The sequence below is a fragment of the Ixodes scapularis genome, unplaced genomic scaffold (genome assembly GCF_016920785.2).
Source record: "Ixodes scapularis isolate PalLabHiFi unplaced genomic scaffold, ASM1692078v2 PGA_scaffold44__24_contigs__length_19508400, whole genome shotgun sequence".
Classification (NCBI taxonomy): Eukaryota; Metazoa; Arthropoda; class Arachnida; order Ixodida; family Ixodidae; genus Ixodes; species Ixodes scapularis.
Genome location: NW_024609873.1, coordinates 4,361,761 through 4,389,561, shown reverse-complemented (window position 1 = coordinate 4,389,561; position 27,801 = coordinate 4,361,761). Strand labels below are relative to the sequence as shown.

Below are 27,801 nucleotides of genomic sequence, written 5' to 3'. Positions count from 1 at the left end.
CATCTTGGGTCGACACAGGGACAAAGTGACACGCGAGGTGCTGGAGGCCTTTCACATCCAGAGTAGAGGAGAAAAATGCATCAACGAAGCATCAGTGGCGTTGCCTGGCAAGGAGCTGGAATTCTTGAAGTTGACGGTGAAAGCCCAGCGCGTGCCGTAGCCAGCTACCAAGGGTGAAAGGTGCGCGTGCGATTGCGTAGAGTAACGTGTGTTTTTTTCCTTTCTCTTTTTCTTTGAATAAAAAGCTTTAGTTGCGAGTCAGCGCTCTCTCCTGTCCGGTTTGTATCTTCCTTTTTGTATCTTTTGCACTGTTTTATGCCATTATGAACAAGATCTTCTTTCTTTCCTTGTTTATGTTTTTTTTTCTCTCTTCCTACTTTTTGATCATTGAACGTCAGTTGTCATCCTGCGCTTGTCCTGTCTTGGGGGTTTTCCATCTACTAATCCCTGTAGTTTCGATCTGCATATATACCATTATGCGAGGAATATTGCTGAGTCCTTGATCGCCTTCTTATTTTGGCTCTGTCATCACGGATGTTTTCATTATCTTTCCATTGGTATACTCGCGGACAACTTTCTGCGACATTTCAAGACAAGTGAAGAGTGTGGGTGCACAGCTTTGATTGCCACTGAATATTCACAAGCACACGTGCACTAATAGCTTTGACTGCATGCCAGCGGAAGTTGTCTGCAATTGTTAGGAATGAGATCCAACCGTCGCGCCCCTATTGACTAAATTGAGAACTACACCGATGGGAACAACTAGAGCCACTGAATAGGTTTCCGTGAGTTTTTGGGAGTGAGGCACCCCCAAAAAGTGGTTCCAGCAGGCCGTGAAGAGGCTGCCACACAGGCGGTGCAAGGGCATTTGACTGCAGGGGGAAGCTGTGAAGGTGGACCAGAGCCGTTTATACTGAGAGTGTTTTGTCAATGGACAAGGAGCTTGTTGCCCGTTAGAACCAGCGGATTTCGCGATAACACAAAATGGCGTTCTTTGTCTTGTTTATTCCTGAGAAATCACATAGGGGTCCTCTGCGTCAGAGCTACGAAATGAGTAACGGTAGTAGTCCGCCCCCGGTTGTCAGACCACGCTGCTGTGGATGCCAGGCTGTCAAAATTTCCTTAGGAAGGCCAAACTGTCTCAGTATAAGCGGCTCTGAGGTGGAAGTATGTAAAGACCTCCAAGTGAGAAGTATCTGCAGCAAAAAGAAAGAAAGAAAATTGTAAATCAATGTCCCTCGTATGTTTTGTAGTTCCCATCATTTTGTTTGATGCATGGCTGGGCCAGTTCGCATTACTGACACGACCGTCTTGTCTAAAGAATGCTTGTACGTTAAGCTTTGTTTGTGTAATATATATATATATATATATATATATATATATATATATATAAAATTTTCCTGTATCCTCATTTATAACCTATGGATTACATTTGAGAATTTGTAAAGTGAAACTTGAACTATACGATGGACCACCACTACGTTTAGTGCAGGTGCAAATTAGCAGCTGCCTGAGGAGTGCTTCACACAACAAATAGGTACGTATGGGGTTCATGGTCGCATGTGTCGTTCATTCGTGGCAGTAACAAAGAATATCCAAGTCACTATTCATCATACCGCAAGAACACTCTCGAAGGACCCTAAAGGGAGCACGTACCAATCGACACGTCAAAGAGGTCTAGGGATGTTCCCGTGTAAGCCCCAAGGAGCATTCTTGGAGAATTACTGGAGCACTCCTGAAGAAATCCAGGAGCATTTCAGGAACATTCGATGAGCATTTCTGGACCTTTCCGGGAGCATTCCTGGAGCAATCCAGGAGCAGTTCAGGAGGATTGCAGGGACATTTGAGGAGCATTTCAGGAGCATCCCTGGAGCATTCTTTAAGTATTCCAGGAGCATTCCAGGAGTATTTCACAAGCATCCCTAGAGCCAATTAAGTAATGAGCACGTATCCCTGCACCGCCGAACTCGCCTCCTCTTTGGAAAACCACTCACTGCACCAGCCGCGGATTCGTAACAAATACCATGATTTACGTGTATACAGTCGACGCCTTTTCTCTCGTCTTCATCGGTTAAAACCTGTCCTTTTCAGTTCAACTGGTCTATCTACTGCGAAGGGAGGATGGTGCGGCTCCGGTGGTGGCAGACTGCCGTAGACTTTGCCACGCCCTTGCTCCTCCTATTGACCGAACTCTCTTATACACGGCTTTCGGTTCTCCCAGAACTCGACCGAAAGGCGTGGCCACGTCTGCAGGGGAGTCGGGCAGTCTTCCGAAGACGCCGAGAGGCACGCAAGCACGGCTGAGGTGCTGCCAACCGGAAAATTGCGCGTTCCCTCAACCATTTTCTTCCTTTTTTTCTCACAAAAAGTTGTACGTAGTGCATGTTTCTTGCAGTGACGTCACAACTGCGCGTCGGTGTGGAAGGCGCCGGTGCAGTCCACCGGTCCGCCATTCTTCCCTCGAGCAGAATGTACCGCGTCCCTATATATTGACCCTTTTCTGCGTGTGACAACTGCATGTGGTGCTCGTGGCTTGAAAACTCGTTGCTCGTAGAAAATATATTTGTAGGAGGCTCCTAAGATCGCAAACATTCTATTTTTACAATTAAGAAAAGAATCGGTTCATGGAAGGCTTTTGATGCCCCCCCCCCCCCCCCCCCCCCTTCCCCGAAAACTCTTTCAGCTCGTGAATAACAGTTTCGACTCAAGCACTATCGCCCCCGGCACACTAGAAAAACGACAGGGCTATGAACAACTTCTTCGCATAAACGAAAATGAGCTTAAAAAAGCCCCTTATAGGCTTTTTTTTTTTTCACGACGATCCATTTTAGGGAGTGCTTTAACTAACGTTTTTAGGGTGTAAAATATGGACAACCAGAAGAATCACGAAAAGCTTTTAGTCCAGTGTTTTTTTTTAAGTGTAGGCTGTTGATTAGAATCCTAAGGGTGCTGATAAAACACCCTTAGGATGCTAAGAGTTTTCATATAACACCCTTAAGCCGCATTAACATGTCTAGTACGCCATACAAAATACACTTTCTGAGGCGTGTTTCTCCATTTTAGGACCGCGAGAAACTCTCGACAGACATGTTCCAGGCATGCGCATGCACATGAAGCAAACATGCTTCGAATAAACTTGACGAATGTCCGCAGACAATTCTGTCATGTGTGAGCCGGACATCCTGTCTTTTTGTACGATGCACGAGAAGCAGTCTGACTGCCCCTGTAGGGTGCAAGCCAGAGGACCAGTCCATTCACACCCTTAGGGGTGTAATTTGTTTGTCTAAAATACCGCCCGTTCATTTCTTCAGGGTGTTAACTATAAGAAAAGGCGCTAGCCAATCACCGACACCTTTTTTTTTATTTAGCGGAAGAAAATAGGTGCGAACCAAACGCCAGCACTGTATTTTTTTCATGTGTTCATTTTAGGGTGCTGACCACGAAGAAAAAAAAATAATTTGATTTAAACCAAAGTGAAAAATAGTAACAAAATATTGAAAATGTGACTCGAATTATTATTTATATGAGGATATTAATCAAACCGCGGCACACTTAATTGATGATCTGAAAAACGAATGAATAAAAATGATGGGAAGAAGACAGACAGTATGCAGTTCTTTAATTCTTAATCTCTTTCTGTATTTGACTTCGTTTTTATCTTCGCTCATTTAATTTCCATTCATTTCGTTTTACCTCATTTTATTATTTCTATCTTCCTCGCTACGTGTTTTATACTTTCGTGTTTTTCAAATCGTGTTTACCAACCCGCTCAAAGTTATTTTTCTATGATGCCATTAATCGTACCTTTCCGCAGAAACAACCCGAAAATATGTTTGATTCACCTTTTCGGTCTAAAGCAGCGCAATGAGGCACGGACGAAGTAAAGGCCGGTCAGTAGACAGCGCCGTAAAAACGACACTGTACGCTGCGTTCTTTTGCCCCAAAATGTTTATCAACCAACTATACCCAAACAGACCTTTGATCGTGTTTTATTTACCGGCCCTATTTCATTTGTTACTTTTATGAGTGTATCTTTTGTATTTAATTCAAAAGATAATCGAGTCAAATAGATTTATATCATTGGCAAGAAATAGTGTTGTGCTGAGAAAACGGGACACGTCGGGTTTTCTTTACACCTTCTACCTCGGATCGTTACCTAGTTACGTAACGCCCTATTGTGCGCAAATCAGAACGTAAAAGGAAAACCAAATCGAGTTTTTTTTTTCAATAACTAAGAAATACAGGCTATTTTTGTTCTAGTATGGCGGGGCTTACACGAATAAAATGTTTATAATTAAATTATGCTTTAAATTCACAGTACTTCTTTCTTCCGCAGTGTTTTCAGAGATCGGACGGATCTATTAATCAATCTGTCATGTTTAAAAATGCATTGCGCGATAAAGAATTACAATATTTTACCTGCAGAGATTTAAATCGAAGTAATCGGAGTTAAATCGAACTGATATGATCTTGACCATTATCTAAATCCAATCAATCTATTATAATTCAAAAATCTGATTTATTTGATATGTTTAATCGTGATTTTTTCCACCCTGATATAAAGAAACCCTCGAGGTTGTAAATTGTTTTACTGAGTGAGCAAGAAAATCACTCCTTCTGACATCCAAACGTACTAACGTGGGAAAACTGATCAATCTGTGAACACTAAAAACAAGCTTCAGTACCTTCAGAAGATGGCCCCAGTAAATGCTGCACACAGATTTTTGGCGTCGAATCACCCGACAATACACAATGAAATGTTCACGCTTAGCAAGCGTTATGCAAAGTAACTTGTGTACACGCCTGTTCTAAGCATGACGATTTTCCGCCTTTAGAATTCACGCTTGCTAAGCGTGAGCCGCGCATCGGTTTAGCGCTTGGCAGGCGAAAAGGAGAACCGGTGTTCACATGCTTATTATAGCGTGCGTTTTCAATACGTTGAGTTAAGGACGCCTTTGACGCCTTTGAGGCGTCCAAAATGCCCGTCGCAGTCGAAACTCCTGCCAGTGGACGTTGGCCTTTCTTGCATTACACACGCCGCCAAAGCGAAATAAATAATGCCACGAAGACCAACCCACTCGTTCTGCTTCCCGCCTAAACACGCACATGTATGAATGACAGTTGGGGATCAGAAGAAATTGCCCCGATAGCGAACAACTGATCAGGCCGAACGTGCATTCTCTGAGCGGCGCCTATAACCTCTGTTCACACACTTGATACCTCCTCGCCGGGTATAGAGAGAAGGGTGGAGCCGGAGGGAGAGGGGGGCCGGGTGGGGGTCATGCCATGCGCGAATTAGCTGCGAGGTGCTTATAAATGTCCAAGCGGAGCACAATTTCCACGAAGTCCATGCCGGCAGTATGGGAATTAAGTCACTCAGGAAAATCAACACGCCCTTCCCTTGCAAGCGCACCCTCCCAGGGAACTGGAAAAGTTGGGGAGATTTAAGAATACCCTGCATGCTTTAACCGACGCACTGACAAACTGGGGCCAGATGCAGGAAAATCAAGCACGCAGTCTCTGCCTTGGTGCTATCAACGAAGGGGGCATAATGTAAGTCTGTCTAATAGAGTTTCATTGTTAAGAGGAATATTCTAAAGCCTGTGAGTTTACATGAACTGTTATCCATTGGCGCGTCGGTAGTCCGCGCCCGAAAAGATTATACACACTTAGTCGAGTCCTTAGTGGTGTGTCCCATCCAGTCTTGTACACGCTACTAAAAAAAAGTAATCGATTACAATTACTATTACTCTTGGCTAAAAAGTATTCGGTTAGATTACTTGATTACTCGACGGCAAAAGTAATTGGACATTACTTAAAGAAGTAATCGTTACTTTTCCGATTACTTTATTGTGTGAAGACACATCTTTAGCGCTCATAACAATGAACTACTTCCAACCTATATTTCACATTTGCACAAGTATTGAAGAAGAAAAACTGGCTCCTTCTTCGTGGTCGTTTCACCTTCACGATACGGACACAAGCATATAATTTGTTTGAAGACGTTTAATGATTGTGGCGTTCACCAGTGTGTGTGTGTGTGGGGGGGGGGGGGGGGGGGTGGAGTGGAGGGGGTTCTAGATCTTGATAAGCTTGAGCGAGGGTTGTCGCTCAAAGTTTGCGTCGCTCATTTTATTATTCACATGTGGATGACCTCGCATGTTATACAAAAGAGCAGCAGCTCCAGGATTTGAAACGAATCATGTGTAGTATCTATTAGCGGAAGAGATCGCCGCGACCACTTCTCAACTCGAAACATTGCTTGTCACAAAGACCACGTAGGGGAAATGGGGAAATATTTCAACTGCCTTTGTTATATTTTGCATCCGCTTTAGGCATTCTTCAGTTCTGGTTCTCCTACGGGGTGCGAGTAGGTAACCTGAGCAGGATTTTTTTTATTTTTTTATTTCTGTGTGTGTGTGCGTGAGAGGGCTAGTTTGAACGAAGGACTCACAAAGCTACATTCTGCTTCCTCAAACTTCGCCCTGAATGGCCTTTATCACGCACTGTGGCTTTCCTGGGGCTTCCCACTCCCAATCCCAGATAAAAAAAAAACAAAAAAAAAAACGGACATTTTACAGAAACTGTACACAGAAAGAGACTGACCTCGTTTCCTACAGCTCCGCAAAAATCTTTCTTTTTTCCGTTCAAAAAAAAAAAAAAAAAAAAAAAGCAAATTTTATTTTTGTCATTTCAAAAAAAAAAAAAAGGCGTGTGCCGGGGGGGGGGGGGGGGGGGGGGGGTCCCGTGGACAAATTGTAACGGTTATTACTTCAAAAAATACTCAGATTACTCTTATGATTACTGTCTAATAAAAGTAATAATGTGATTACAAAATTACTACAGAAAGCAATCGATTACAAGTAATTTGATTACTTGTAATGCGTACGGTACAAGTCTGGACTCCCATCCCATCGATTTCCACTAGGGGTCTGGAGGACGCACTAAGCAAATAGGTATGAAGCCACCAAAAGTTAAGTGGCTTGTCCCCGAAGTGAGCGTTTGACAGGCTTTTCAATCCTTCCGAGCTTTCGTTGGAACAGCGTAAAAGGCGCTGGAATTTTTCTTATCTTTGGAGAGCACGCTTGTTGAACAATAACGGCGCATACAGAGCCAAGAAATCTTGTGGAAACCAATTTGACATGAACGAATTTGAAGGTTCTAGTTAATAAAGTGTGCATGTCCACCATGTCGCCTCCTTGCGGCCGAAATTGGAAACAGGCGAAAGCAGCACGCACGTTCAGAGACATAGATTTCGACGACGCAAGCCTTTTTTCGGCTGAGCTGGACCATTTCTTATTAAATGCTTGTCGTTTTTGTTGTTGCTTCCTCTTACCAAAGGTTGTGTTGTATCGTTTCCCACGCGTGTAAATTCAGCAAAGCGATATATATTAATTCGGATCATTCCATAATCTCACTGCTGTGATTTGTAGAACCGCTTGTCATACATATATCTGTTATCTCGCACGATCCATAGTTTTAATAACACATTGAATGCTAATTGGAGCTGGGGGTTGATTAAAAATAACCTGACTAATCGCCACCCTTTAATAGACTAATCAATAAAAAAACCGTTAGTTTTTTTTTTTCTACAGTCATAATACATAAAAGACGATAAAACTATACTTTCCTGAATATTTTTACTTTATCATAAATGGCGCATTATAGTCCCAATTCAAACTTCAGGTTATGACGCCTACATAATACAAACACGAGAAGCCTCTTCAAGGTGAAGTCAGTTTGAATCTTTTATTTAAATTCTATAGTCACCCTCGATGATAATAACAAGCATGCTGAAGTGGTTTACCGTGGAAGACTGCGTTCCAAGTAAACTAAGATGTTACAAATATTAAAACAGACATTTTCAAGTTACTTTTGTTTTTGTCCTGACTTTTTCCAGTACGAGACTCCCATTAAACGGCTAAACTATTTTATCACCATTAAAGAATTCTCGAATAATCTGAAGGTTAAAGGGACCATGAAATGATTTTAAAATCGAGTTTCATCCACCGCACGTCGTAAAATGTGTGAAAAGAAACACAAAAACACAAAAATAGGGAGCCAAAAAAAATTATTTGCTATAGAACTTTTAAAAGAAAACTGGACTCTTTTGCGCCTTCCTTCCTTCGCCTGTTCACTACGATGCATCCGCAGAAATGGAGCACGTCAGCCAAATCCAGGTCGCCTATTGGGTAAGAGCCTACCTCACCAGCACCGCGACCGTAAACAATAAATAGCCGGCGAATGTTTCCTAAAAGTTTTGTTAAATAATATTCAGATCCACATTTTGTAGCATAATTAGAGATGTGTGGCGAAAATTGCCAAATTTGATAATGCTGAGAGCCAAGCGCCATCTATCGTGTGGTAAACGAAGCAACTACTGCGCGTGCGCAGTAGGGCAGGGCCGACAGTTACTTGGGTGACGGCGACCATTGATGGCGACCGACGAACATTTATTTTCTTTGTTTTCCTTCCTCTCAAAACTCTGACTGACTGAACGTTTATTTTTCTACGTGTTCTTCCCGCGCGTGCCGACTTCAAGCAGCAAGAAAACAGTACTTAAAACAGACCACGACGAACAAGAACGCTGGATCCACCGACTCCGACGAAGCGTATAGGCCTAGCAGGCATTCCGACTCGGCGCTGCGTTACTTCGTCGCAAGACCGTCTGCCTACGATCGGCTGGCGTGCTAAGTGGAATATGCCCGCGCGACCCTTGTGGACCCTTCCCGTATTATAGTTTGATCACTGACCTCAATTCTAGATTAAGAGGTGAGGTCAATCTCTTCCCCTTGTTTTCCGAGGCAGTGTTGACGAACACTCGTCGAAAAGGGACTCTCGTCAATTCTATCTTCTTGTTTTGTGTGATATAGAGCTGAAATAAACGCCGTATGGATTACCTTCGTAACACGGTATGTACACTTTGTTATTGGTATGCCATTTTTATTCTGACAGACTGCACGTCACTGTCGAGCTATAACAGTTCGTGGGAGGTATACGTACAACCCCGGTCCAACCTTTCTTTGCCGAGTGTCGCGTCAGTATCGAGTTGCAATCGTAAAAGAACGGTCCCGAAGCGCTTACAAACAGCGCGAATACAAGACTTCCATCAAGCGCGCGCGTCCGCTCCGAGTGTAAGCAGGTATTTACGTGGCTCTTGCTGACACTCGTAGTTCAAACGTATCTTTTTTAACGTCGGCTCGCTCCTGCATCTCCGAGGCCGCGAAAAACGCCATCTACGTCGCTTTGCAAACGACTGACACGGGCCGGCCCTTCTGCCAACAATGACGGGGTGGTTGACTTCTGGAGTCTTCACCGGAAGACTCGCTGCACTTCCCAACAGGCATACCGGCGTATGGGACTAGTCCCATGCTGTCGCTGTAGCGCAACATATCTCATTGAATTCCGCTCAGCTGCGATGCGGCGATGAGAGGCGCCGATTCAGGAAATACGTCGGTGACATCAGCGCAGTAAAACCTACCGGCGCACCCCAACTCGTTGCCGCTAACACTCCCATTCTCCTACTGCCGAGAGAACTTCCGGTTCCGGAAACGGTCTACGTCACGGCTTCTTTTGCGATCAGTTGGAGAGAATGAAAAAGTCGATATTTCAATAATTTTTTGTGTGGAAGTTAATAAACCGAGACGAAAACGGATGCCTGTTCGGCATTCAGTGAACATTGACGGATTAATGTAAAAGTTATCTGGAAAAAGTAAAAAGGTCACTTCATGGTCCCTTTAATCGATCAATTGCCCAGCTCATATACGCCTAAGGTTAGGGCGGAGGGTTATCCGAAAGTCCTGGTGAGTAGCTCACCGTCATCAGTAAAAGAGTGTCGCTGCGGTCTATGCTGCTTCTGTCGAGGTGCGGATCGTTTGTTGGAGTTCCGGGGTAAAGTACATTTCCTTAGAAGAGGATTTAGCCAGAAGTGTACAATATTAGCCTCTTGACATACGCGGCCCTTCCAGAGAAAATTGAAGCGGGTGAGCTCACACTACCGAGAAGAGCATCTAATAACACGCGCGCTGCTCTGTTTCTGAATAAACTCGTTTATTCCAGACGCGGCATATATATTAAAAAGGTTTTGTTTCACCTGTCTTAGATTCCCGGCCAAAGGACAATTTGCGAATCGTAACTAGAAGAGACAGTCCCTTTTCATCGCAACGTAGTAGAATTGTTGTCCCCGAAAAATCTACCCACACCATTTCGCAGTAAAAGAATACATTGACTGCAACGGAACTTCTTACTACCTAGCAATAGCATGACAATTTTCAATACAACACTAACTTCTCTTGATGCTCAAAACTTATATTACTGCGGAAGCTAAAATTTACGCGGAAGAAAAATACATAGAACTTGCGATTCTACAACCTACAGTACCAGTAGTATGTAAGTATCGGGATTGGAATTAGTCATTTTGTTGCATTTCCAAGCTAGTGATCCGATAGATTTCTTCTAAAAGAAACAAGTATTGAACACATTTAGTGCAGTTCACCCGGAAACAGGCATGTGTCGTGGGTATCCAAACTTCCCAACGTCTGCCTAGAGCACACGACGTATCCACACAAGCGATTATTTAAATCTAGGCCTTACGCTAGTAACACGATTCAATGTTCACTGAAGCACCGAACAGCTAGCACCGCACCATTTTCCGCTACAACTGTTTTCCCACCAATAGTATGCGAGAAATAAACGAAACAATCTACATGCGTCTCGCGCGCGAACATGGAGAGCCCATGGGGCTGCCATACTTCCATCCCCACTTTGATGATGATGACAACGCGACAGTGGCGCCACCGTCGATCTCGAGGCCAATAGTAAATACCAGAGCCCCCTTCCCAGAGCGTAACCCATCGTGGCTTCTTGCAGCTCCTGCGAACGTGGCCTTGTTGCTAGTCGCCCACTGAAGTATACGCGCTTTGCTTGCAAGGGATGCGCTGCTATCTGGGAGAAACCCTGCCGACTGGGGTTGCTGCCCACGATAACGGATCCGATAAACCAAGATGAGGTTTGCGCGAGTTCACTGGGCCGAGCAGTGTGAGACGATAAGCGTCCCGAACGCCGCGAGCACTGATAGACCTTAGCTGCAAAGCAGGCATGTCTGCACAAGCAGCCGCGTAGGCTCTTTGCCGCGTGCAGCAGCACCGCAGTGCTGCCGCACGAAAGGCATGCCCACGACAAAAGGCATGCGCCTTTCGTCGCGTCGGCGCGGCATGGCCACGCTCAAGCAGCCCGAAGGGCCCACAAAAAACGCTCATTGGGCAAAGGAAAACGTGACCGTGTATAGACATTTTCACCCTCCGTCGCATGGGTGGTGCCATCTTGGAATCACGTGACGCGGCCGCCATGAGGTGGCTTCATTCAACTCATCGCTCCTCTCTCCCTTCCGCGCCTTGCCGAATGCGTTGTAATCGTGTTTTTCGTCAAGTTACATCGACATTTTATGCCTTGCTCTGCAAAGTTCCGCGCGACACTTACCTTTACTACCTTATTCCATATCATCATAAGGCGCATAACTTCTGCACTTGATTTTATAACACGTTTTGTCTATTTACATCAGCTGCGGACACGTGGAGGCTAGAGGAGGCACATGAATCAGCCTTAGCACTGGCGTACGCAAAGTACGTAGATGACTCTAACGGGAAATTTCTTTGGTTGATTTTGAGCGGTTATAGAACGCTTTTTTGGCATCTTACTGGATATCGAACCGCGCGCTCACATCTACACCATAAAGGGGCGAGCATGGAGCACGTTTGGATCGCTCCAAATCTACCCAAAAAATTCCACATCCGACGGCACGATCATTGAAAGGCTTATGACAGCGCAGGTTTTCTTAGTGATAGGGGCAAACATTCGCAATAAAAAGCGCAAGGTAAATTTAGAATTTTGCATTTAGGATCTTAATACGCGACGAATAGAGTGATCTAATTATTTTTCTTAAATATCTAGTTTAATTAAATAAGTTACACACAAATGGTAATGCTCCCCGGGGGAAAATTGTATCTCAGACAGCTTGTGAGAGCCTGAAGAATTCAATATTCGACGAAAATATTTACTGGAAAAGGGGAACGAGAGGGAGAAAGGACAGACACAAATCTCCAAACACAGCTAAAATCCACCTGGTCCGGGTATCGAACCCGGGACCTCTCCATTTCCAGTGGAGCGCTCTACCAACCAACCAGGGGCTAGATGTCAGTAAAGCAAACAGGATTTAACAGCTGCCACCAGTCTAACACCAACAAGGGTGAAAAGCTTGCATTTTAAGGTTATAATTAAAATGCAATTAAATGCAAAGGTGCGAGCGAGCTGGACTCCGAAAAGAAACCGTGTGCATATAAATCGCCGGAGCGCAGCATTGTCGATACCGGATTTACTTTCAGCGGCTAGCAATTTCTCTTGAAACACTGAATTTCATTTAGCAGATTTTTGCGGAGAACAGATGTCAGACTTCACTTGATGGGATTGTCAATTACCTCATATCCTAAATACGTTGTAAAGAAATGGCCGTTTAACAAATAGTTTACTTCCTAAGGTTAACCTGTTGAAATTCTATTAATCAATACTTTAGCAGAATCCCCCAATAGCTTCAAACATTCCCTAGTCGGCCTACATCGAAACATCTTTAAAGCCTTAATTTCATAAAAAAACACTAATGGAAATGTAATTGCTTCTCTTTCTTTTAAATATTTCATGCGTTTTTACAGAGGGTTTTCCAGTCGGCAACGTTCAGAAAAAGTAGGTATCCTCGAAAATGAAACAGTAAGCACTAAATTTTCGAGTTCTTCAGGTCTTTTACTTACATTTTCACTATGCATCCATGCATTAGTCTTTTTATTGGATCATTTCTAAGAAAACTATCGTCAGCGGGTAGGGCTGAAAACAATGGTATTCATCCTCCTGCACCAGTCCAGTCGTTTTTCCGCTGCACGTGGCCGAACGCCAAGCATGATGATATGAAGCTGTTCGTGAAAACGTCCCCAAGTTAGGCTCGAAATCACTTCGTAGTTCTTATAGCGGCCAGAACACAACGGACAGATTTGCAAGACAAATTTAGGTCAAAACTACATAATACAACAACACAACCACGAGCGCACCGAAACCAGAACATACCAAGTTAAAGCCACCTTATGGCGGCGAGTACTTCAGCGCCCTCTATCCGCCGGTCATGTAACTACTGAGATAAAAAGGTCTATTCCGAAGGAGAGGGGGAGAGAGAGAGAGAGAGAAAATAAATGGCTGGGCTAGAGATGTACGCACAGGGTGCTTCTGCGAAGATTTTGAGGAGTCCCTTGAACTAGGGTGCTTGATAAAAAAGAAACTCTTTTCGGGAACAAACCGCGACCCACGCTGAACGTCAGGGATTGAAAACAAAAGAATTAGTTAGCAAAATAGTCACCTGAAGATGACTACCGTAATAGCCCGAGAGATGTCCCAACTAAAAGCGAAAGCAAATTGGGTGAAAATGAAGAGTGCGCTAATTTTCGATGTGGAACCAAGACAAAATTTTAAGAATGCTAATTTTATATTCCGTGACCTGCCAAGCTTGTTTTCGCATTAAGGGGCAATGAAGCGTAGGAAACTGTCGTTCCCAGTTTGCAACGTTCACTTACCTCCCGCTGTGGCTGAGCAACACCAATTCCGGCGAGGTCACCATGGGCCAAAGTCCTGCAGCTACAAGAGGTGGGCTATCTTTCGGTGATTTTGAAAGAACAGAATATCGAGCCAAAAGTATAGGGGCAGGTTATATATCGGCGGTGGGGTGTCTCTTGGGACGCTACGGTAATTAACATTTAATTCGTAAGACTAAGCCTATGGTTCGAATTGGAAACTTGCCGTGTGTCATCGAAAACCTATAAATCGGTCAAGTTTTGGACTATACTCGAAACATGTGAGAAAAATGCGGGGGTGCGCTAAAGTTAGTTATCACAGTTCAGCAGGCGCCAGGCAGGCGGCCGATGCGAAAAAATACGGATCATGTTCTCATCATTCGTGTTTTTGCATCGCCGGCCTTGCGCCTGCTGCACGAGTGCTGCACGATGCATACGGTGTATGCATAAATATACATTAGACACGTCCTATATGGCCGCGTGTTGCCATCTTAATATCTCAACAGAGCCATATACATATATTGCAAGTTGCAAACCATATATTATGCCAAATGTTGCCATACATGGTGAAAGAGCCGGAAAAGAACAAAGTAGACAGCTGGGACAGTTGGTGGAAGCTTAACACGGTCTAAGGTGTAACACAGCGTGAAAACGAAGAATAAGGGAAGGAACAAACGACACAGGACGAGCGTTGACTCGCAACTAAATGCTTAATAGTGGAAACAGGAAACAAGGAAAACATAAAAGGAACACTCAACCACGCATGCGTCACCCACATTGTCTCGTCACAAATGGCTCCTTCGATCAGCGCATCGCTGGTCCCCCCCCCCCCCCCCCCCCCTTTTCCAATTCGCACTAAAAAAAAGCATTTCTTTTTCCGATAGCGCCACCGAAGGCTGCTGACGCATTGCGCTCCCTAGTTAACAATGTGGAAGGCCTCTGTCACTTCTCTCGTCACCTTATCTCTGTGCTTTCCTTAAGATTACCGTCTCATCGAAGTACGGTTCGCACTTGCAAATCCCGCAGTGCACCGATAGATGGCCGTCGACCGTAGCTACCAGGGAATACTCGTGCTCCCTGAGCCTGTCGTTTAAGCATCTACCGTACTCCACGGAGAGTAAGACATGGCAAAAAGTGGTATCAAACTTTCTACAACGGGGGTTGGGTTATGCATGCTTAGAGACGTCATTATCACTTAGAAATTCAAATGAATTGATTGACAGTTTAGAGACTCATCATGGGAGGCGTTGTTCAGTCTTATCGATGGACATTAAGGACCCATACTATTCCCTAAAAAAGACCCGGTTAATGCAGAGAGTGAGGGAGGCATTGGAGCTGAATCTCGTTAAGTTCCAGTCGAGCTCAGGTATATCGGCAGAAAGTTTCTTAACAGTTTGGAGTCTTAAGTCAACGGTAGTGGAGTACCGAAGGAAGAAAGTATATACAAAAAGAAGGTGTTTGTATAGGGTCATCAGTCGCACCGATTTTAGCAGAAGTTTACTTAAACTCTTTGGATCGTGCAGTGCACGATAATCTACAATGGGTTGTCCCCGTGTACGGCAATATAGTGAGAAGATATGTAGACGACATCTTAAAGGCCGACGTACACTTCCTATATCCTCCCCACGTTTTACCTTGCCCCAACCTGGCTCCCCCTTGCCGCTTAGGAGAGGGGAGCGCTAAAAGGATTATCTTCCCTGCAGAAAACAGAGTTTGTACGTCGGCCTTTATTATATACGTTTACGGAAGGCCAAACAGAAACTATGGAAGATGTGATAAGGTCAACGGCTCCAGAATTTAAGTTTACAGTGGAAAAACCGGAGGATGATGTTCTGCAGTTTCTAGATTTACGTATTCACGTGAATCGAAGGGTTATGTCGGGAATATGGTAAAGAAAATTCGAAACCGGTTTTGCCAAGAATGGGTTGTCATTCGAAGACCGTAAAGCCTGGGATTGTAAATTCAGTGGTCAGGAACGCGTTAGAGAGGTCATGGTTCCATCATATCACTGAATCGGTAGAAAGGCAGAGTAAAAGGTTGATTAGTGTAGGATATGACGACAGTTTTATAAAACGGCAATTAGAATTGTTTATTAAAGGCAGGAGAGAAATGAAACAGAAATCAAGGAACCGTTTTGCTGTAATCCCATATTTTCATGACATCTCTCACAACCTGAAGGCTTGTGTGAGGCAGTTTGGAGTAGACACGGTCTTTAGCTCAGATTTTAGGCTAAGTAAATTGACGCAATTTCAAACAGGTGTGAGTGAGTGCAAAAAGGCTCATCGTGAAAAATCGGTATGTCGCGAGACTGGTGTTGTGTATGAAATACCATTGGAGTGTAGATTTGAGTATGTATGAAAGACGTCACGCTGCATCAATGATAGATTAAACGAACATAAAAAAAAATGTAAGGAACAATGCACAAAACTCGGAAATCGCGAAACATATTTATGAATGTAACAACTGCACGGCGCTCTGGTCGGAGACGGAAATAGTACACAAAGAGAGGGACGATATAAAGAGAGTAGTAAGGGAGACTCTGCGGCTAAAAGTCTCTGGGCAACTGCATAAGTCAGGCTTCACTACAGTTTGGAAGCAATTCAAAAATCTTTCTAAAGTTGTATTAATCTTTTCTTTTTTTTTATTTCGAGTTTTGAGTTGTTTGAAGTGCGACCATGCTTGTGATTTTACAACAAACTGTAAAACGTTTTGTTTCGTTTGGTTTTTCTAAGTGTGTTGGCCCAACTACCGTGCCAATTTTTTTTGTATGTTGAAAGGGCGTGTTATGATTCAGAACAATGAACTGTTCTCAGAATAAGAAAGGAAGATATCCTTTTGTTCAAGTTTGAAGGTGGATGGATGTTGCCTTATCGCGTCGACCTGTAAAGGTTGTCAACGTTCTTGCAATGTGTGGTGAAGACTGTTGAGCTTGAACTGTATAGATTTCGTCCTTTTGGTGTAGTACGTTGGTGGAAATGACCTTGAGATTGAGACTACATAAAAAAGTGAACTAAATAAACCAGTTAGCTGAGTTTGAGGCGTCGTCCTGATTATTTTCTGTCCCTTCTAAGTTTTCATGTTCTTTCTCTACCCCACCCTCAGGTTAATTTAACGTGGTTAAGTTATAACGCTTACAACTCAAATTGAACTGAAAACAGCATAACCAAGTTGTGCAGGACGAAAAGAGCTGAAACAAAGAAGGCCGCTCGCTCGGAAGAAATACCTGACTTCCATTGCTCCATAGAGATGAATACGTGTGCTGTGTTTTCTTTTGAAAACAAGTGAGGGCGACCGTCCCTTAGCACACTTTTGGAGTCGTGTTCTGTTTGGACAGCCCTTTATCTATCGGAGTTGGCGTACTCTGGTTTCGCCAACTATGCATTTGTTAAGTTACGATCGGATCTTAGGAAGCAGGATTTTCGAGGGTCCAGGTACATATGGTAACAACTGTTTTATAGGATTGTATCTACAAAAACATTTAAAATTACCGCTGTCCACTTTAGTACGCGTTTAGAAAGTCAACAGTTTTCGACACTTTGATGCAGGTATAAAATGCATGCTTGATGTTTCGTAAAATATGCTTGTGCTAGGTGAAGATTGTATTATTGTAACCAGGATTTTTGAGGCTCCAGGTAGCAACCGTTTTCTAAACATTCACCAGAAAAAAAAAAGAAAAAAGATTATTATTGTCAAATATAACACGCGTTGAGAAAGTCAACAGTTTTCTACACTTTGACGCAGGTATACAATGCGCGATTGCGGATCAGAGGCCTGAAAAAAAGACGAAACTAAAAAAAGGAACAAAAAAACACGAGAATTTAAATGGTAAATTTGCACAATAAAGTAGTATAAAATATAACATGCAGAATACGTTAAAAATACGTCACGTGAGTCACAAAAATCATAATTTGTTAATAACATTTGTGATACTCCTCCTGATACGTTCAATTATTATTTTAGTTCAATCAACATCAACCCAGGTCGCAAAAAAATATAGGAGTGACTATATTGTTATCCAGCCGTTCTCAATATACCTGTTCAGTCTGACAAAGAGTTCTGGGCCTTTCGGAAAGCATAAATTAACTGAGCACCGCCAAACGGTAAAACTTCACCAGATCACTTTACCGGTGAAACTAGGATGTGATATTTTCCACTTAATATGTCACCTGTACAGTAAGTACTCTCTATGGCAGCTGGCCATGGAGATGTAAAGAGATAACGTTTGGGGTAGTTTGCCTGCTTAGTTATTTATTTTTATGCCTGTTGAGTAAAATCATATTTACATTGTTCGTGTTCACCATATCACTTGTCACAGTTACACTTGGCGTCACAAGGCGCTGTGACGTTACGTCATAACGCAGTGTCACAAAATCTGACACTGCGTCGCTTCTGGACCAATTCAGCTTTTCCTGCTAGATCTAGGGGAAACATTTCCCGCTACCTTTAGCTATCGGGCTGCGATGGACGGATGCACATCATGTCACAGTTTTGTGACCCCATAAACGCTATCGCATTTAAAAACTTCGAAATAAATGCGTGAACATTATGAGCTATGAAAGCTACCTCTATTGTAATAAACCTACACACTCTATTTAGTAGTACGGCTCATAGATCACCTTAACTTTAAGTTCTGTGAATGGCTTTACCAATATGGCACTATCTGTGCGATGGTGAGTTATTGTGAAAATTTAATGCCGCTAACCCGGTTAAAAAAATCTTGAAACTTATGACAAAAAAATTATCTTCTCGAAAAGAGTTCCCAGACTTTTATATATAAAAATACTTTCTATTGTTCACTAAAAACACTTGCACAATTTATCAGCCATAAAAAAAAAAACACTTTATGATCGACTTTGTTTTTGCAAATCTTGGAACAGGATATATGATCAGGACTGCCACAGTCGCGCCTCGTTAACCCCGTTAATAGAGATACACCACTGTATGTACAGCATTTTCTGGACGAGCTGGGTAGATATACGACTTTTTGTCTTGTTAATCGGAACAGCCCAATGTATGGACGAACAGTGTGGAAGAACAGTGAAATAATTTCGAAGATCAAAACGAAAATGCTGAAGCTTCTGTGACTGGAAGTTTGGCAAAAATTTCAAACCTAAAATACAGCTCGGCAAGAGAACTACTTCTAATTTTACCTAGATTCGAATATTACTTCAAAAGCGCTTTAACACTCCACAAATTTGTATATTATACCTATAGCAAATGAAAACCAATCTGATAAAAAATGCTCCAGCAAAAAAAGAAAAAAAAACTGTGAAGAGTTTTAATAAGCACAAAGATACCTTTAGTTTACACACTTCATAAATAGGATATTTAAAACGTACGATATATTCGTAAAATTACTCTTGAAGGATATTACAATTTAAACAAATACCCTATGAGGCTCTTGGTTCTATCACAAAATAAGAAAAAGAAAAAAAAATTAAAAACGCAATTCGTGAGCTCTTTTGATAAAACAAAAATAACAAAACACTATTTTTTTTAATTTTAATTATTATTCTTTTTGTTGCAGCGCCTAGGTTCTTGTGTGGTTGTGCTGACCTCATCGCAAAATGCTTACTAGATGGATAGTTCGTTTTTTATAAAACTTACAGCAATAGGATATCGATTGCATACTCTAAACTAGGGTTGCGCAGAAATACCCTGAGAGGCATCTGGAAGCACAATTACAAGTGTTCATTGCAATGACCGCTGAAATGCCGTTAGAAAAATACATTTGTGAAAATTATCGTGATGGTATCAGAAATACATGTCAGAAATCTATGTTAGAGTTTTCAAACCCTGCCTTCAAGGGTGAGGTGAGGTGGATTGCAAACTACGTTCCACGCCTCAAAAATGTAATCAAATCAAAGACTCCGCAGTCAAAAACAGTCTTAAGTTTTAGCGCCTACACACTTGATGCCCCTACGCAGAACTTGCGAAACGCGAGCGCTGGCGCCTTCAGAGAAACTTTTCGACGACCTTCTTTCGCATGTTTTAACCTCCGGGACCAATAAAAGTTTTACTTGTACCCAGCTGAACATCGCTAGTTACCACTTTTCTCTTTACGAACTGGCACGGTTGTGTGGCAGCAACACGCGACCAAAAGCCACGACGTCAAAGAAGGTACAGCCACGCATTTCTTGGCCAGCTACGGTATTCTCAACCCCTAGCCGCAGCAGCATGACGCTATAAAACTTAGACAGGCGAGAGTGCAGGTGAGATGGTTTAAGACTGACATAGTAACCCTGGAGTACGGTGAAAAGGACGGACACAATATACGAAACTGCAAACCACAGCTAAAGGTTTATTAAGCCAAGATATCCTCAAATCTGCCCACAACCTAGCAGAAGTACACAACGAAAGTAAATACACAAGACGCGTCTTGGCTTTAAAATAATTTAGCTTTTTTTTTAGTTGTTCTTATTGTGTTCGTCCTTTTTTTCTTGTGTTCCAGGCTAATTACGTCGTGCTACGAACGATTAATAGTTATAACGATAAATTGTTGAAATATGAACGGGGTTCTCATTATGATGTTTTGAACGTTGGTTGAAAGAAGTTTCACTAGAGTTGTCAATGTGGGAACAATAACGCGTTCCTCTATAGACCGACGATTTCGCGAAGAGACCCAAGCTGAAAAGGGTATTTCTTGCTCCCGACCACTAGTCGAGCTCTAGAAGTATAGACAACGTGTAAGTTGCGTCGACCCAAGCGTGTTCGTGTGCCAAAGAACGACGAAAGCCTCGGAAACAACGATATTTCAAGTACGAATTGGCAAATGCACAACACCCGATTGAGGATCATTGAAACTATGGCGTGGGGCTGCTTGAAAAGCAATAAAGATAAACATTACTGCGCTGAACTCGGTAACCACAAAGGAGTGGATGTAAGAGGTTTAGGGGTCCCAACAACGTCTCAGAGTTAAGTTTAAACATTAGCGCAATAAGCGAATATAACGGCAAAAAACGTGGAAAGCGAAATGGGAGTCCATGACCTCATTCAGCGCCAGTCAATTCGTTAGTATTGGCAAAGCGCAATTCTATGAAACCAAGTCCAATAAACAATTAAGAGCTCGTATCAAAGAATGTAATCACCACATTTCTCGCGTACATCATACCGGGGATAAATATCTATGGCGTCGAAAAACGACAGCGCGAATAACAATGTTTAGTGCTATGATTACTCAAGAAGTCTGTTATACTTTAGCAAATCATGGTGACTTATCACTCCTGAGCGCATAAAGCACGTTCAGTATTCTCGAAGCTTTCATGTCCCTCTTTTAAATTAAGAGTTCACTGAAACCACTGCACTCCCTGTACGCGAATTGCGGAGAGGCATTTGGATGGTTCCAGGAGACATGGGTGTCTTCCGACGCTAAGCTATCGGCTTCAACGCGCTGTTCTGGCATCTCGGGTCGCGCGCGATTGGCCACGTTCACCAAGAAGGGACTTACTGATGGCAGCTCTGCAAGGCACCATAATCCGTCGCAGCACAGTTGGAATGCCGATCACGGCTAATACATCCAGGGACACTAATCGCCACCATCGGTCAACACAGCACCAAAAAAAAAGAAGAAAAAAAAAACTCCGCGTAGCACCTGTGGCATTCCGAGATCTCACGAAGGCCACTCGATGTTTCACAGCCGTAGGAATAAAGAAAACCAAAGAGAAACAACGGTGGAATCGCATCACTCGAGAGGGGCATCAGCAGCCATCGGCCCACCATCCACCGAGCGCCGATGGCCGCCCCCCACGGGGACTCGCACCAGTGGCCCACCCCCAGGCGCCGAGGGCACCAAAGCTGACCTGGCATGCCGAAGCTGATGACCTTCTCGGCGGCCACGTGGTAGTCGTCCTCTTCGTCGTACTGCTCTCCGGGCACGAAGGGGGCGTCGGCTTGCATCAGGCCGGCGTCGTAGCGGTCCAGGAGCCGATGTAGGGGCGGGATGCCCGGCAGGACGCTCCGCGTTACGTTGGGCGCCCGCTGCATGCCCAGCTTGCTCAGGATCTGGGCCTTGATGGCCTGGAGCCGGGCCAAGCGAGATTCGCCCTGGGACGCGCACCGCGTGCAATTGCCGCCGCTCGGGGACGACTCCTCGTCGGCTGGGGTCGTCGACGACGTCGTCGCGTAGCAGCACGCGACCGCCAGCACCGCCAGCGCCGTCGCACACCGCACCGAGGAGAGCATGGCGCACCGAGGAAGGTGGGCTTCGCGCGCGCGGCCTTAAATAGCGCGAGACTCCGCCTCCGATACGTTTGGTGGCCTATCGCGCTGGTGCGCGCGGCCGCCGATCCGGCCCACGGAGGGTTCTCTGCGGGCTCCCGCGCCGTAATGACAGGACCGCCGCGCGCGATGCCGGTGGCCGCGAGGCACGCGGGCGGGCCCGGCAGTCCGGCCGATACAATGGGAGGCCGAGGAGCGCGGTTGCCGGAACTAAGCTGCTCAACTAGGCTTCTAGCGTTAAAAGGACATCGGCTGGGTCACCTCCAAGGAAAAGAACAACCGCGACGGCTTCAAGCGCCAGCGGTTAGCCCTACTGCCCGAGCATTCGTGCCGCCGAGCTCACACTGAGTCTTCACGGTAGTAGATCTAAAGGCGACAGGAAGCATAGCAGGACCGAGGACAATTTGTAGCTTCTTCCGTCTGGACACTTCAATTTCTTGTGTGGTCTGGAGAGCACGAAAGAGCGTCTTCCGACTCTAGTTCTTAGCTTAAAGGGTCAACAGGAAAATAACAAAGACCCCATTGGATGTTGTTGGTGTAGAATAGCGGGGCAAGCCCCTCAAAACTTCTGCTCGCCGTGATTGGTAGTTTCCTACTTTCCACTCGTCTCCTTTCCAGCGTTCGCTCCGCTGAAGTGGAGGGGTGGAGGGATATGAGGGAGACGCTTGTCCTGCTATTCTTAGCCTGCAACAGATTACACCTTCCTTGTTGCCCATAGAAGTAAAGTACAACGCGGACTACCTTTCCGGTTAATAAAGCAGGAGAAAGTTTGGTGCGTGGTAGCGACCCGCCAAACTGAAACATTAGGCCCAGATAAATTCCCACCCGAGACACACCCTTGAACTACTCTGCCTTTTCTTAGTCTAGGTCTTTTCTGGAGACTTATGGGGCTGGGGGTTCACCGCCGTCGTTTGTTAGCTGCCGCAGAGTTAGGGTACTTCCAACATCTATAAGCACGCAGATAAACTCATGCACGTAGAAAGATATCGCTCTATCACTCTCTGCGACGTAAACTATGACACGTATGTTTTCTAAAGTTCCGACAAAAGGGCTTTTTTATGTTTTTTTCTTACTGGTGTCGTTTCAAAATATATAGAAATTATTGAACAAAGAAAACAATTCTGGGGGTGCACGTGCCGTACCAACGAAGGATATCTGGCTCGCCTCAGCGGAGAAATAATTAAGGCCACCTGGTGAGCTTTGAACTTTCAATAATTAAAGGGACACTGACAGGGTATTTATGCTCGCCGAGGTTTTTAGTTGTACGTGACATATGAGAGCTCAACTACCCCGAACACAATTTGCGGCTCGAAATTCGGTTTCTTTCCGCCCGAAAACCGCCGATCAAGAACTGGCCGGTTCGAGTCTCGCTCACTCTCTTTTTCGCGGTCACGGGCCGTTTTCTAAGGTATCGATGCGACCACCAAATTTAATCAAAGTCGTGGGTCACTGAAGGCACACACTCAATATTAAAAATAGAAAAAAATATGAAACCCATTTTTTATGGCTTCTAAAAAGCTGTAAATACGTTGATTGAAAAAAAAAGTTCCACAGACAACCGGAAGCATTCTGTGCGTTCGTCGTTTCGCGTATCGTGGGACTCGCGGGGACGGCGGGGACGGCGATGGCAGCGGACGACGGGCGTGGGACCTCTATTTGAGAACTATCGTTCGCGGTACCGGCGAATTCTGTCTACCGTTAAAAGAGAAATTTGGGACTGATCAAAAGAATTGGTATTCATCCCGTACGACACGCCCGGCCACCAAGCCGATTTGCACGAAGACGTCGCCGAGCCGTCGCTCCCTTCTCGTGGCTGAAGACAACGCTCGCCCAAACGTCAAGCACAACGTGTCTACTTCGAGTTGAATATGCACGCGTACGATTTCTTTACTAGGTGCGAATGTCCCCAAAGCGTGGTGCTTCCCGACTTCGACCCGGGAGTGCTTTTGTTAGAGAAAAATCGACAGCAAACTTTCCAACTTACAGTTTACGGCTGAATTATTACTAAGGAAAGAGATCCACCAGAAACGAGATGCCCCAGTAGCTCAGTAGGAAAGACATCCGCTCCACACGCGGTAGGACCGGGTTCGATCCGCCGTGAATTTTTTTTTTTTCAATCATTTTTTGATGTTTACATATCTTTTTCTTTTTTTACAATCATCACTGAAGAAACGAACAAAAAAATAACAAACAAATGTTGTGGACGATACTTCGCTGAATTAAACGGTATGGGATTTTCGTTTTGACACCTGCGAACTCAATGTAATCACTTTCCACAAAATGCAAGAAGCATATAAATCAGGTAGCGTCCGCTTTCCGAGGTGCCCGTAAATGTTCTACAGGAATTGCAGCCAGCCATTGGTCCCGATCCCGTTGATCTTTCGGAAACTCTGTCGCACAATGCCACTTTTTTTCGGATGCAGGACATGTGAGCCAGCTCTTCACGCAACATCTTGGGTTTATTCTTTTCGGAGCCGATCATGGAAATTCACCACGGGCACTCACTACTCATCTCCAACTCCTCAATGTACAAAACAACTCATCTTGGAGTACAGAACAACGAGCGGAACAAACATAACTGCAAAAGAATCGCACGGCAAGCAGTTCCCGCACGCGGCATCGCACGCCGCATGTCGTGTCGTCTGCTACCGGAGAGGAGAAAAAAAAAAAAAAAAAAAAACCGCACGGTCGGGTGTAGCCACGTGACTTCCGCCAGTCACTCTCTTCTCTCCACTTCTCCGACCTCCGTCGGGTTTCGGTTTCGGTTTCGAGCAGTTGCGTCTTTTGGCTTTATTAAATAAATACGCTACTCTGTTGCAAAATATTAATTGGGTAGTCCTCCGACACCATAATGAAGCGCCTGGCAAAAAATAAAAAACATTTTTTGGGGGGTGTCAGTGTCCCTTTAAGGGCAGTGCTCAGATAAACTACACGCCACGCGTATAGTCATTAAGAGCTGTACTCGTTAAGCCGTTAAAGTCACCATGATTAAAGTCTAACTTGGGGAAGACGGCTTTGATAACGTGTATTTTGTTTATCGCCATTTTTTGTCACGTAAGCTCATACGTTTAAAGAAAAAAAAAAGAAAGAAAAAAAAAAGCTACAAAAAGAAAGGAGTTACGAGGGTTGCTCGAAACATAGTGCCTCAAAATTTGTTTCTCATCCAAAAATAAAGATAGTGACATAGAATTGTAAAGATTTAAACATTTATGTTTCCTTTATGCGTGTGTATAATTACATTGTCGTCGCACGGGGGACGCTGCTGTAGTAGTCCGTAGCCACTGTGGGACAGGGGTCACAAACAACGAACTGTAACAACATTCTTTGAACCGGGAAAATAAACAATGAAAACAAATTCCCAACCGTTTGTGTGCTGTGAATATAAAAGTAATGCAATCGATAGGAGCAGATTCGAACGCTGGGTTTAGTGTATACGAAGGCCACAGAAAGTAGGAAAATGGATCTGCATGATCGGCCGTGGTCGTCACGTCCTCCCACTGGCTGACGTGTTGCCGCGCGGCCATGTTATTATTGGTGCGAATAGACACATCACAAGCCGGCAGTTGATCTCACAGGTTTCAGTCAGAAAAGTTAGTGCTTTGCCAAATACCGACGTTACTGGTGTGTGTGCGGCCCACTAGGTATCAAGGGGACATCTTGTCCCAGCCCGACTTCGCCCACATGCGCTCACACAAGTCTCAAATCGCCCCAAAAAATCGTAAAGATTTGTTAAACTCCACTTCCTCATCCCATTCATAACCTTGCTTTGGGGCTGTGGTAATCCTTCACATTGGACCACTCATGAATGCACTGCGACCAAAGCGCAATTTATGGAGTGAGGGCATGGCGTCAAAGCAGGAAACCACGTGTACAGGGAAGGCATGCATGTCCTTGTTTCACTCTGGTGAAAAACCGCACAACTGACGGGAGATTATGACCCAATAGCATATGTACAAGAAACGAGCTGTGATGCTGCATGTGAATTTCATACATTTTGAATGAGCAGTTTCCGAGAAATAACATCTGGCACATTACTTTCAAAGCAAGCCCTTGTTTACAAACCGTAACTTTGCCACCCGCCATGCACTTTATATCTTTTTTTGTTTACTCGCTACCTTCCCTTGCTTATGTGTACTTTCTATCCCCACAGTGGGCGGTTATCACTTCTATTCTGCGGAAGTGAAACTTTTTGCGTATACGCCAACGACACCGCCATTTACTGGGCTGATAAGACAAGTATCGGTAATGTCCGACTTACTCGAGCGTTTGGAGCAGCGTCGAAAGCACTCGTTAATAATAATAATAATAATAAAAATGTGTTGCCTCCTGGTGCGGCTATGGGACCACAACACACGCACAGCATGCTGGAATTTTGTGGACTTGTGTTGTTCCCCAGTAGTTAGGAATTCCCCTGAACTCTATTCGCAACAGTGGTCATTACAGGTTTGGGCGCGTGGAAGAGACCGAACCTTATACATATATTAATGAAATATAAAGCTCAGTAGTCAGCCTTCGGACGCGCGAAAGCCTGTACGGTTAATTGCAGCGATCGGGATAGTGTTGTCATTGGGAAACGAGAACGGTCAACAGCAAGGCATTAAGTGGACTAGTTTGAACATAACTAGAAAAAAGTAACACAGCGCTAAAATAGATAAAGAACACAAGGCACAAGGCGCTGACTTTCAACTGAACGCTTTACGCGCTTTTCGGAAATAAAACATTCAATTGACAGTCAGCCCCTTGTGTGCGTACTCTGTTCCTTTTGTCATCCGTATTTGTTAGCGTTGTTCTACCTTTTTAATAGTGGTCGACAAAAATGCTGACCTTCAACGGCCATCAAAGTCGAATTTTATAAAAGCTGTATCGCATATGTACAAAATGCATTTGACCAGTCGGTAAATTCCCAAACTGGTATGCCGTCTTAACCCCGATTTCTTCATCTTCCTCATTTAAAAAAAAAGGAAAAAAAAGTTTTATTCAATACGACGTACTCTGTTGTATTTAAAAATGACTCGCTCTGTCTGACCTCTGAGTCTCATGGACAAATTTTCTGTGTCAACGCGCCCACGTGCCAACCTTACTCCACAGTAATTACAAATATCTAGTTCTGACCTTATTATATGTAGTTATTAAATAGAAACGTATAAGATAGATCAGTGGGCCAGCGTATTCACGCACCACAGCTCGGAACAGGTTGGCAGCTATCGACCTTTTAATCTAAGCAGTTACCCGACCGGTAGACAGAGGGCGCTGACACACACGGAGCCATCAGGTGGCTTCAATTTGGTTGGTTTCGGTTTCAGCAGGCATGCTGTGTTGGTGTGTTGTGTCGTTTTCGCTCATTTTTATGGTATAAATGTATGCCTTGTGGTACAGAACCAAAAATACAGTTGTAACGGGTCAATTTGAGAACTACGACGCAGTTGCGAGCTTAAATTCTCGACGTTTTTTACGAATACCTTCATCTGATCATGTTCTTCGTTCGGCCAGGTTTGGCGGCGGAACGACTGAAACCATCCCGGGGGAAGATTCAGGATATCTACGGCCGTACTGGACGTGCCCGCTGATACTAGTTGACATAAGAATAAACTAATGAAGAAACTAATGCTTGGAGGCACAGCGAAGAAGCAGGTCGACGACTTGACTAAAAGTTTGCTGAATCGCAGAGAACAGATGAACTCGCACGTTTAGTACTCACCGTTCGGTTTTCGAGGACGCCAAAGTTTTGTGAAAATTGCCAAACGGGAAATTTCCCTGTAATGACGCATAGAATAAAAACAAAATATTGTCTCCATCGGGTTTTTTAAAGAAATTAACTACCCGAGAGATGTTTTGATGGTCCATCTTAGTTTGAGTAAGAATTCTTTCAGATATCAGCACTGCTAAAGTATGCATTAGCAGCATATCACAATGTTCACCTTAAGAAACTATTTGATATACAGACATTTCCTTACATCGTATTGAGAGTATGCGATAG

At 44.2% G+C, this 27,801-nt stretch overlaps 1 protein-coding gene across 1 annotated transcript in view; it reads right to left on the bottom strand.

Annotated features, from left to right (window-relative positions):
• Positions 1 to 21,810, bottom strand: part of LOC8053807 (growth/differentiation factor 8) — a 213,972-nt gene extending 192,162 nt beyond the window's left edge. Inside the window, exon 1 of the mRNA XM_029973456.3 lies at positions 21,407 to 21,810. Within this exon, the coding sequence (XP_029829316.1) occupies positions 21,407 to 21,788 (382 nt within the window). The 5' untranslated portion in view covers positions 21,789 to 21,810. The remainder of the gene's footprint in view (positions 1 to 21,406) is intronic.
• Positions 21,811 to 27,801: the final 5,991 nt, after the last annotated feature.